General features: G+C 48.8%; 1 protein-coding gene across 1 annotated transcript; it reads left to right on the top strand.

The window, feature by feature from the left end:
* Positions 1-9567: 9567 nt before the first annotated feature.
* Positions 9568-10537, top strand: PtA15_4A93 (uncharacterized protein; the record flags this gene model as incomplete). Its single annotated transcript, XM_053168820.1, has 5 exons — positions 9568-9619; positions 9744-9756; positions 9844-10096; positions 10195-10347; positions 10439-10537. 5 exons carry the CDS (start codon positions 9568-9570, stop codon positions 10535-10537), a joined length of 570 nt encoding a protein of 189 aa, XP_053019200.1.
* Positions 10538-12426: the final 1889 nt, after the last annotated feature.

Genomic DNA, 12426 nt, shown 5'->3' with positions numbered 1-12426 from the left:
AGAAATGAAAGATGGTGTCATACTAATGCAAGGAGTGCATAAACGAAGTGGGGAAATGTCAAATACAGGGGTACCTCATGCAAGGGGTGCATGAGTGGTGTCAGACTAATGCAAGCAGTTCAGAAATGGCGTCAGAAGACTGCATGCAGCTGCAAGGGGTGCATAAATGAGGCGGGGACATGTCAAATACAGAAGAAATGGGGTTGGTCCCCTGCATAAGCAGTGGAGATAAGAGGGATAGAAAAGAGTATGTTTTTTGCTGGGTCTGAGTATGTGTATACCTGGAAAAGGTGACTTGAGGGTTGTGACAGGTTGATGACTGGGGCTTGCCGTGTCCATGAGGGCCCAAGAGGGTGTAACTTCCAATCCAGCGGGGTTCCAGTGACGCTTCCAGTGGTGACTAGGGGTGAAATTGGCCGTAGAATCCATTTATGAGGTCCTTTTGGTGGTATCTTGAGGCCTAGGGTGAGTAAATATATGTATGAGAAAAAACTTTTGATTTTTCACTTTTCCGTCTACCACACCGGTAGAGATATGAGGGTGGTTTCAGTGGGTGACTAGGGGTTATTTTGGTCATAGATTCCATTTGTGATTTCCATTTGTCTGTATCTTGAGGCATTTTGTGAGTACACATAAAAGTTTGAATTTTTCTCCTACAAACACAGGAATAATGACCACACCGTCTGTCCTTGGGTGGTATGCCGTTGATGGTTGGAGGTGGATGCCGAGTCGGTTGTCCAATTCAAGGGTTATTTGGGACACAAAAATTCTCTCCCGGTCAGAGACAATAGTCTTTGGAGTGCCGTGGAGCTTCCAAACGTGCTCCGCTAACTGCTCCACATTCATGGACTTTCTGAAAGGGATAAAGTGCACCATCTTTGTCAGGCGGTCAATAACAGTCAGTATGCTGTTGTGGGAGCAGGATTCAGGAAGGTCTGTGATGAGATCATAGCTGATGTCCGTCCATGGCCCCACCGGAATTGGCAGCGGCTCCAGTGTCCCAAATGGCTGTTGCGTCAAGGCTTTAACCCGTTGGCAAGAATCACATCCATCCATGTATTGATTGTAAAAATTCTTCTGGCTGTTCCACACAAAACTCCACCAGACCAGGGCAAGGGTGCAGGATGGGCTCGGGTGGCCTGCCGCTTTGCTGTCATGTCGGCTCTTCAATATCTCCGTCCGCAGTGCTGGGTCTGCCAGTACAACTATCCAACCTTTGTTGTATGTAATATCTTTTGAATTTTCTTGGTATATTGTATTTTGCAGAATTGTTGGATAATTTTCCAAATTTTCCAGTTTTGTTGACCGGGGGCAATCAATTATTTTAGGGGCTTGGTTAATTGACTACTGTATTTTCAACTTCTGACTACCAAACGTGGTTTACGTTGGGAGGACCGCTACCCAATGTTGCACCCGGGTTGCGAGGACCAAAAATTGAACTGGGCACATTTTGGTAGTTGGAAATCTAAAATGGAAATACTGGAAGGTAGTCAAATTTACAATTTTTCCAAAAATGGCAAGAAAAGAGGAAAAAAATCATAACTCCTCCCTGCAGCGCCCAAGCCCTGCCAAAATTGTACAGAGTGAATAAAACCTCTCAAGCGCACATAGTGAGCTGCATGGTATTAGCACACCTCAGGAATGGGGTGTGCTACTGTTCACCTAGTTTGGCAGGTGTCCTACTAAGGAAGACCACCCAAACCATAGCCACAATGAACCAAAGGGTCCCAAAATTTTAAAGTGCACAGATTAAGCTATAAAAACAATATTATGAGCTTCATGGCATTATTACACCCCACAAATGGGGTCTGCTACTGTGCACCTATTGTGGACAGTGTCCTACTAAGTAACACCACATAAACCAACAAAGGTTAGTTTTGCTAGGTGTAACGCTGTAAAGCTCAAAAGTGTTCCTGAGAAACTTTTGCTGAGTGCAGAAAGGGATGAATGAGGTTACCTCTGCCTTTCCTGGGTCACTAGAAACTAAAACAAGCCCCCCAATCTATGATTGGAAGGTTTAATGTAGTGATAGTGGAGGTGTATCAAAAGATAGCCTACTTTGAGAAGGTGGCTTAAGGGTTATGTTAATGTAGCTGATGTGCAAGTGTTGTAATGAGGTTTTAATTTGTATGTAAGGGTGTAAAACCACAATATAGAGTGGGGATAATACTGTAGAGTGAGCAAGTATTGTACTGTTATGGGGTAAGCTGAATGCAAGTAGTTTGCTGAGAGAATTTACAACTGGGGGGAGGAGAGCCTCCTTAAATAGAAAAGAGTGTGGGATTTTAGCTCCAGGGGAACAAGAGAATGAGGGGTTTTAGCTGCCCTGAAGACTACAATGAGGTATTTTGGCTGGTGGTTGACAGGTCACATGAGGTCACAATGTCATATGAGGGAATTTAGCTAGTGAGAAATAGGAGGTGAGCTGTTTTAGCTGGCCTGGCCTGTCAAATGATGTCATCTGCAAGCTGTCAGGGCGGGTCTCTATTGTGGCGGCGCTCTGAATCTTAACCTTAGAGATATTCTAAGGTTCTCAGCTGGTCTCAGCTGTCACAATGTCTGTTGGAGCTCGACTTGGCCGCAGCACAAGGAGGAAAGCCGCGCCTCCTTCTGGAGGGGCTGGTTGAGAATATACAACCAAAGTCCAAGGGACTCGAAGATATGGTCCTGTCTAGGACAGGGAAGAGAGAAAGGAAAAAGGCCCGACTTACCTAGTGGAACCGGGAGTTGGGTTGAGTGCGGAAAGGATGAGAATGAGAAAGAGGTGGATCAAGTAAAAACCCCAATCGTTGTGTTCGGCGTGCGTGGTTGAATGCAACAATAGAAGTGGGTCTGGTGACTGATCTGGGGACTATTCCTGGTAGGAACAGTCCCTGATACTTATACCCCAGCTATGGGGGACACCTGAGTGCGCTCCCTAGTTGGAGGGGTTGCTTGGTTGCAGGCCGCTCTCACTTGCAGCGGCCCGTAATCTGTTGCTGTCTGCGCTGTCTTGACTAGCAGACTGCTGACACAAGCTGCATGAGGGTTTTTTGATATCTTGACACCTGCATGATGTCATCTGTCAACTGTCAGACTGCAGCCTCTATTACACTAGTCTGCATGAACCTGCATTAAGCCTGCATCAAGTGTGCATGACACTGCATGACACTGCATGACACTGCATGACACTGCATGACACTGCATGACACTGCATGACACTGCATGACACTGCATGACATGTGCATAGCACAATGTAATGAGTGCAGCTGATAAGATAAAGTATTTGTAAAGGTTAGACAAGCTGTCAGGGTGGTCCATGTAACAGATTACATGTCCTGGGTAAGTGTGGTTCATGTGACGGACCACATGACCTGAGTATGGTGTTTGTGTGTGTGAAACTGACTGATGGTGTCTTGAAAGGGTTGTATCTTCTGATCCAGAGGGGTGTAAGGTGTGTTGTCCATGGTGTCCTGTGTAGTTTTGGCTGTAGAATCCAGTGGTGCTGCCATATTGGCTGATTTGATAGTGTACATATGAGAAAAAAGGAAATTTTGAAATGGGCTAGATGGGTAACCATAAAGCATGCCACAACGCGTAGATAACGGTAACGTAACGGAATTTTTGTCATTGTGGAACTACTCTTTGGGATGAATAGAGCTTGAGAGGGAATTGGTGCTTGAAGGGCTGCCTCTCAGGGGAACAAGAAAAAGAATATAAGAGTGTGGACTCTTATGGAAAGGTGTGGCAATGGAGATTTCTTGAGGTGTGTCTGGGGAATTTTCTCTAATCTAATATCTTTAATTCACAGGTAACAAGTTTGTCCAATCTGATTTATTGGCATAAACTAGGCTAATGAAGGCTGACCAGTAATTTCTGTAATTTCTGATAGGGAACCAATGAAGAGGAAAACAACCCAGTTTATATACACAAGAAAGAGGAGCCATGAGGAAACAAGGATAACCTGCAGGGAAGCATAGAACATTCTACTTCTATAGGATGAAACAGCCATGTGGTCAGAGTAGTGGGTCAAGGAGTCACATGATGGTGTAATAGTGGGTGGGGATGATGCCATCTTCTGGGGGCTATGGTGCAATCTTCCTAGTTGGAGGAGGGGATATGTGAGACATAACAGGGGTAGAATATTCTATGATCTAAGATAGGAGGAGGTAGGTGTTTCATGAAGTGTTTCAGGAAGAAATAATCTAGGTGGGGTTTAGGGCTGTGTCTAGTATAATGTGTGTCATGTTGGGTTTGGAGGGTGAAGGGTTTCAAGGGTGCTTATACATCTTTGAGCACATGGTTCTAAGGAAACACTAGAAGAAGGGGGTAAAATGTGATCTGGGTAGATGTTTGAGACTAGGGAGAGGGTTTATCCAAGAGAGGGGAGTGTGGGAAGAGGGAATACTATTATCCAGGGTATGACCATTGAGTGGGGATGTTGAGGGGCTTGGGCTTTGCTGACAAGGGGGCCAGAGGTATGGGATTTGGTCTTGAGGTGTGACAGCCTTGTGATTGATGGTTGCTGGTTTTCTGGATAGATCAGGATTGGCTTACCACATGGTTATCTATGTGTTACGCATAACGGCAGTGCAATTACGTTATTGCACCACATTAAGCCATTCTTTCATGCTCGTGGCGTTATCCGGGCGCGCGGAGCCCCTGAGAAAGGGCAAAAAATGAGGCTAAAAAAGCCTTAAATGGTCCATTATTGTGTTATCCCCCGGATAACGCGATAACGGGCCTCAAAAATTATGTTACACGCGGGGCCTGAAATGACCCCGTTACTATTAAAGTAACGGGGGGCCCTGGATAACGGGGGTAGTTATGTTACCAAGATTGTGCAGATAACGCAACATAACGTAACTACCCTTTGTTGCGGAAACCATAGCCACAGTGCCCCAAAGGGCCCCAAAAATTTCCAGTGCACAGAAAAAGTACTGAAATCAATATGGTTAGCTGCATGGAATTAGTACAGCAATAGAGAGAAAGCTTGCGGTTGGGGAGGCCCAAATTTTTGGCTGCTGAGTTCAGCCTCAAAGCCTGTATGTCACCTGTGCGTAAGGAATGCAGCCAGAAGAAAAAACCTAGTTTCTTTGTTTTTAACTTTGGGGCCTCCAGGGTTGCACCATTGGAATCCTGGACTGATTTTATGCCATTCCGGCCCCATGTTGCACACCCTCCTGCTGCCCCATGGCCGGTCCGGCACTCCCCTCAATCCAACCCAGCCGCCCAAAGGGGTTTTGACTGCCTGTACAGTGAAGCTGTACAGTCCAGTTGCTGAAATGCAGAAATCATTTTCAGCCACACAAGCCCACAAGCTTTCTTGCTTCTGCTGTACACCCCAGGAATGGAGTGTGCTACTGTGCGCGCATTTTGGCCAGTGTCTTACTAAGGAACTTGACCACCAAAAGCTTAGCAAACCCCATTCATCAGGTGTAATAATGCCATACAGCTAACCATACTGATTTCAGGGATTTTTCTGTGCATAGTAAATTTTTGGACTCTTTGGGGCACTGTGGCTATGGTTTCGGTGGTATTCCTTAGTAGGACACCAGCCAAAATGCGCGCACAGTAGCACACTCCATTCCTGGGGTTTAATAATTCCATGCAGCTAACCATATTGATTTCAAGAATTTTTCTGTGCACTTGAAAATATTGGGGCCCTTTAGGGTGCTGTGGCTATGGTTTTGGTGGTGTTCCTTAGTAGGACACCAGCCAAAATATGTGCACAGTAGCAGACCCCATTTGTTGGGTTTAATAATTCCATGAAGCTCATCATAATTTTTTCAGAGATTAATATAATGTGCACTGTGAAATTTTGGGACCCTTTGGTTCACCGTGATTATGGTTTTGGTGGTGTTCCTTAGTAAGACACCAGCCAAACTGGGCACACAGTAGCAGACCCCATTAAAGGGAAGTACTAATGCCAGGCAGCTCATCATATTTTTTTCAGAGCTTAATATGTTCACTTTAAACTTTTGGGACCCTTGGGGGCACCGTGGCTATGGTTTTGGTGGTGTTTCTTGGTAGGACACCGGCCAAACTGGGCGCACAGTAGCACACCCCATTCCTGAGGTTTGTGAATGCCATGCAGCTCACCATAGGCTCATGAGAAGGTTTTCTGCCCTTGGTACAATTTTGGTGGGTCTTGGACCCCACTGTGAGGAGTTATGATTTTTTTTTGCCATTTTTGCAAAAATTATAAATCCGACTGCTGTTTTGGATTTCCATTTTTGACTTCCGACCAAATTGCGCCCGTGTCAATTTTTGGTCTGTGCAACATTGGGTAGCGGTCATCCTGATTTGAACCACATTTGGTAGGCAGAAGTCAAAAATACAGTAGTTGATTAACCAAGCCCCTAAAAAAATTGATTGCCCCCGGTCAGCAAAACTGGAAATTTTGGAAAATGATCCAACAATTCTGCAAAATAAAATATACCAAGAAAATCCAAAAGATATTACATACACATGAGGGGGTCAATAAAAAACGGATGTACTTTGCCTCCTGCTCCTCCAGGGCTTTCAACCTGCCAAATACTAACAGTTTGGGTACACAGCCCCTCAAAAACAAAGTTTGAGGGGCAGAAGCTCCGGCTGCGGCACCAATGGCCGGCACAATACGGTCATTGAGTGGTGTCTACAAACTCCCCTGATGTTTTAGAAGAAAGTGGTTCTCCTTCACATAATGACCACAGCGCCATTCCTACCGCCAGATTTCCGAGTGTATCAAAAACTTGGTGGGATATAAGTACTTCTGGAAACTCCGCTCAAGATGAAAACCACAAGAAAACTCATGAGAATAGCAAAGAGAGTAATCCCGTAAAAGCCAATAAACATATCAATAACGCTGTAAAATAATCACAATAACGTCCTCCGAATCCGTAACCATAAAGACGAAGTAAAAGTCCCTAGAGTAAATCAATCCTCCAATGATGATGCTCCCCCCCCATACCCCAGGATCCCCCCTCCTAATAAGTAAGTAAAGAAAACTCCTCCTCCCTCCGCCATGCAAAGAAAACCCCCACTGCATCTCATACCCACATAGAACTAAAACTACACAACAGCAATAAAACAGATCCTCCTCCCATCCCACGCACGCGGTCACCGCTGCTCCCACGTCGTTCTCCGCGCTTCCGTGGTCCGCCATAGACAGCCGCAAAACTCCGCCGCATCCATCATCCACACCCCTCCCTAGCCTCCGGAGGCTTGGGATCCTACTCGCTGCGCCCGCTGGCGCAGCCCGCTTTAGCTGCTGCGGCTTGCCCCAGCTCCGCGCCCCTACTAAAAAGTCCGCACTGGACTGCGCAGCCTGCTCCACTCCGCACGCCGCAACTCCACCGCATCCGACCGCCGCTCCGCGCTCAAGTAATGCGCCCCACTGTGCCTAGGGCATCCGTAGCCTCTTTTCCTCCGCATCCCCGCACACCTGGAAACCCCGCCGGCTGCTCTGGCGCCCCGCGCCCATATTTGTCACCACACCAATGACCGGCTAACACATGCGTGAAGTGCAGATTACTGGTCATCAAGGGGAATATGTACTCCTCTTGATGACCAGGTTGCTCCAGTCATCAGAAGGAGCACATACTTAACTCAATGACCAAGTCCACCCTGGTCATGGAGAGGAGTAAACACTTCCCTCAATGACCGGTGTGGTAGAAGGAAGGTCATTGGCATATCCTGATGAAAAAAACATAAAGGTACCCATGGGTGTCTGTTTTGGTTGAAAAAACCAGGCGGTACCCAGGTTCACTTGGTGATCCTTACTGTTTTGAGCCATGGCGTGGGCTCCAAAGTGCAGGCTTCCATGCACATAGCTTACATATAAATGTCACAGACGGTAATCTCAAGGTTTGAGAGCCTGGAGATCCCACAATGCTTCATCATCCTGCAATATAACATCTTGGATCTAGAACCCCTAGAACTCTGCTCCTCAGATCCTCTCCTCCTCTGCTATAGACTTGACCATAAAATTGACATGTGACATACTCCTGTGTAAATTCCATTCTAGCTCTGCTCAAGCAAACATCAGTTTTTTTTTGCACTGTGCATCATGCACAGTGACTGTGCATTGAAGCTTGGTCAAAGGCTATGACAAAGCTTTAAGTTCCCTCACCAGATTCCTTGGGCCTGAGCTCTCATATGTCAACTGCCGGCACTTGCTTGACTTTTTCTTGTAGTATTGGCGCCCAGATTGCCCCCCAGTGCAACTCAAGCTTAACCAAGCCTCTCTGGAGGAGAGCCCCGCAGGGTCTCTGTCTCACAGAGAGGCTTGCCCCCAAGCAGCAAATTCTGGCGTGAGAGCTGACAGACCATAGTCCTGGCCAGCACCCAAATTCCACTAAATCAATGCCTACACATTTTTCACGCAACATACAAGGTCATGAGTGGCATGGCCTTGTAGCCTGGCTTCTTGCGCAGCCATCCATCTATCCATCATCTATCCATCCCTCCAGAGCAGTGCTAGACATCCTTTGAAAAAACATGATGAGCTGTTTTCCAAAAGTCAAACTCTTGTTTTTTTTTCACTCCTGTACACTCCACTATCCAATGAAGTTGCTGTATCCTACCTTTACTGTGACAAAAACATAGCACAGAAGCCACCATAACTGTACACTTTGGCATGTGTATTTAGCTCTTATGTACTTGCCTTGCATTTACTAATGTACGGACAATCCAAGAATCTTGGTAAGATGATGTTACAAGCTTTGTAACTGCAAGACCGCTTGAGTTAATGACATGTGATCTATGTAGGATTAAAGGCGAGATGCAGGCCTTCAATCTGGCACCAGGGCGGCCTGATTGGCCCGCAGGAGGCAATTTTAGTGACGTGGTGTCAAAGTTTGACACCAGCCAAATGGTTGGAGGCGGTCCTCAGTGCTCACGCCAAATTTCCCGGCTTACTCCCAAGTCCCTCCTTCGGAGGCTCGCGGGAGGGGAGCCAGCCTGCCAACTCAGAAGGGAGGACTGACTAAGTTCGAGTGCAACTGGCTCAAAAAGCTTGAGTCAGCCCAGACCCAAGACGTTCCAAGTCGGGTTCGGGTACGGGTAGCATATTTTCAAGTGCGCCCGGATAAAATTCGGGTCGAGAGGCCGGAACCCGACCCGTTACATGCTGAACTCTCATGCTCCGGCCCAAAACTCAGCACAAGGACCGCAGTTCATCTCAGACCAAACAAAGATTTCTGTTGAAAGCTGAATTTGTATATGTAGATCAGCAACCAACTCATCTGCAGCATCCATGTGATTTACGCCAATACAGTCCATACTGTGGTGGGGCGGGTAGATCACACAGGAGCATACAAGCAACAGGAGCAAAGAAGCATTAAAGTTCAGCTTCCGAACATTCCACCCGACTGCCGACCATCCGCCGCGCAGATCAGTATTGTACCACAAGGTGTGTGCTTGCCTCGTCGCCCGCCTGAACTCCCCAATGTCCAGTTCCCCCGTTGAACCAGGCTCCTGACTCTTCCCAGCCTGCTAGCGTCTCACTGTACCGCCGTCGATATCCGTCCCATCATCGAACGACGGTCACCGCAGGAACACAACGCAAATCGAACCTCTGAATGCAAGTGGCCATAGTAGCGGATGGCTGATACTATTGGGCCATCTCCAGGTCGTGAGGCCGAAGGAGCTATAAGTCAGTGCGCATAATTCCTGCAAGAACCTCTCAACCTGCACCGTATCATGTTGTCAGCTCAGAAAAGATACCAGCCATCGAGAGCAAGAGTGATTGACTATTGTTTCGGCAACTTTCGTGCCAGCTATTATAGTATCGTAAGTGAGCTGATTCGAAAACCAATGATCTACCCGTCTCTGAAATTTTCCCGTTCGAACTAATGATCGCCGAAAAAAATTATGCAGGCCTCTCATTACAGTCTTAGCCATGATCATTGGTTGTTCTATACTTGATGATACTGGTGAAACTGACTACCAGCCGCTGTATATTGCTGCTCGGATGGGCGCGTTGGGTGGGCCTATTGCAGCGTTGTTTTGTGTGTTGATCTCCGCGGCCCTTTCTTTTGAGGAAACTCTGGAAGATTCGCTCGAGCCTGTCGAAGTCATACGACTCAGTCGTAAGGTGGAAGGCGTCCGGACATGTTGGGGCATAGTTACTGTGAGACCATTCCTATAATACAATCTTCTCACTCCAGATTTTTAAGGGGCGTCATCACACTCATTGCGCACTTCACTTCGTTTTTGCAAATGAAAAAGCCTTACATGATTGGAATTGGAGGAGGTCCGATAGGCTCTGGGATCTTACGTGCGGCCAATTTGGCACACTCTATCTCTCCGATTTCGGCCGTTAGAGCTACAGCAATTGGCGGGATCTTTGCAACGCCAATTTATTATCTTGCGGTTTACCTGGTCGGTATCTTCAACTCAAATAATTTTAGAAACCCGGCGGATAGCTGACGTACATTCGTCAAATCGAAATAATTAATCATTAATCAACCAGGTGATGATATCCCTGAGGCCTTGGACTTCGCCGGAGGATATTTTGGAGGAAATGGCAGCGGAGTCAGCCATGTCTAGAAGTCAATCCAGCCATGTCTAGTAGTCATTGTAAATTCCGCCTGAAGGTCTCTAAAAAGCCGGCTCGACTTCAACCAAACGACTCCAGATGGCGACCTTATCATATCTATTTTGTGCAACGTTGGGGCTCATTCATAGCACCGTTGATCACATATTGAAAGATGGACAGCCATCTGTACAACCACATGCATGTTTGTAATAACTCGTTTATCCTCGCCCATCCACGATTTCAAGGGACATGTTATTTGATCAAGAATGGATAGGTTTCCGGAATTTTTGTACATTTTTTATTTTTGAACCGGTCAAACTGGAATGACCACCCCATGATATTATTTTGTTTGTGGCTGGACGCCAATTTGGAAGGTATATTGCATTCAATGTACATAACACCAGGAAAAATCAGTAGTCATTAGATGACAACTGACATGACGCCTGCTCCAGCTGGCTATCCAGCCTCTAGTGCAATTTTCACCAGCTGCTCCTCAGCTTTGTCCCAGGCACAGCTGCTGCTCAGCCTTGGCCCATGCCCAGCTGCTGCTCAGCCTTGGCCCGGGCCCAGCTGCCCCTCAGTTTTGGCACAGGACAAGCCACTGCTCAGCCTTTGCCTGAGCAAGAAAGGGCATTGATAAACACACACCCGTCCCCCGGGGGCACACCCACGCCCACACCCTTCGAAAAGGGCGTGTGGGACCGCACGCTCTTTATCAAGGGCGTGCACGCCCCTGTATGGGCGTGCGAGGGCGTGCACGCCCCCACATAGGCGTGCACTATGCCTGCTCGCCGGGAGCTCCTCGGCGGGCAGGTGCAAGTATACCTGCTCGCCGAGAGCCCCTCGGCGGGCAGGTACAGATCCCACCTCGCCGAGAGCCTCTCAGAGGGTAGGTATACATGCACCTGCCCGCCGAGGGGCTCTCGGTGAGCAGGCTCGGCGGGTAGGTGTATGTATCCCTGCTCGCCGAGAGCCTTGCCTGCTCGCCGAGAGGAATAACTCTTGGCGAGCAGGTATACAAGCACCTGCTTGCCAAGGGCCCCTCGGCGGGCAGGTGCATGTATACCTGCTCGCCGAGAGAAATCCTTGGCGAGCAGGCATACAGATCCCACCTGGCCAAGAGCCTCTCGGCGAGCAGGTATACATACACCTGCCCGCCGAGCCTGCTCACCGAGAGGCCCTCGGCGGGCAGGTGCATGTATACCTGCTCGCCAAGAGAAATCCTCGGCGAGCAGGCATACAGATCCCACCTCGCCGAGAGCCTCTCCGCGAGCAGGTATACATACACCTGCCCGCCGAGCCTGCTCACCGAGAGGCCCTCGGCGGGCAGGTGCATGTATACCTGCTTGCCAAGAGAAATCCTCGGCGAGCAGGCATACAGATCCCACCTCGCCGAGAGCCTCTCCGCGAACAGGTATACTTGCACCTGCCCGCCGAGGGGCCCTTAGCGAGCAGGCTCGGCGGGCAGGTGTTTGTATACCTGCTCGCCGAGAGTTATCCTTCTCGGCGAGCAGGCAAGGCTCTCGGCGAGCAGGCAAGGCTCTTGGCGAGCAGGCAAGGCTCTCGGCGAGCAGGCAAGGCTCTCGGCGAGCAGGCAAGGCTCTCGGCGAGCAGGCAAGGCTCTCGGCGAGCAGGCAAGGCTCTCGGCGAGCAGGCAAGGCTCTTGGCGAGCAGGCAAGGCTCTCGGCGAGCAGGCAAGGCTCTCGGCGAGCAGGCAAGGCTCTCGGCGAGCAGGCAAGGCTCTCGGCGAGCAGGCAAGGCTCTCGGCGAGCAGGGATACATAAACCTACCCGCCGAGAGCCCCTCGGCGAGCAGGTGCATGTATACATGCTCTCCGAGAGGCTCTCGGCGAGTTGGGATCTGTACCTGCCCGCCGAGGGGCTCTTGGCGAGCAGGTATACTTGCACCTGCCCGCCGAGGGG

The sequence above is a fragment of the Puccinia triticina genome, chromosome 4A (assembly GCF_026914185.1).
Source record: "Puccinia triticina chromosome 4A, complete sequence".
NCBI classification, from domain to species: Eukaryota; Fungi; Basidiomycota; class Pucciniomycetes; order Pucciniales; family Pucciniaceae; genus Puccinia; species Puccinia triticina.
The sequence above is the reverse complement of the archived record's forward strand: the minus strand, read 5'-3'. Positions and strand labels throughout refer to the sequence as shown.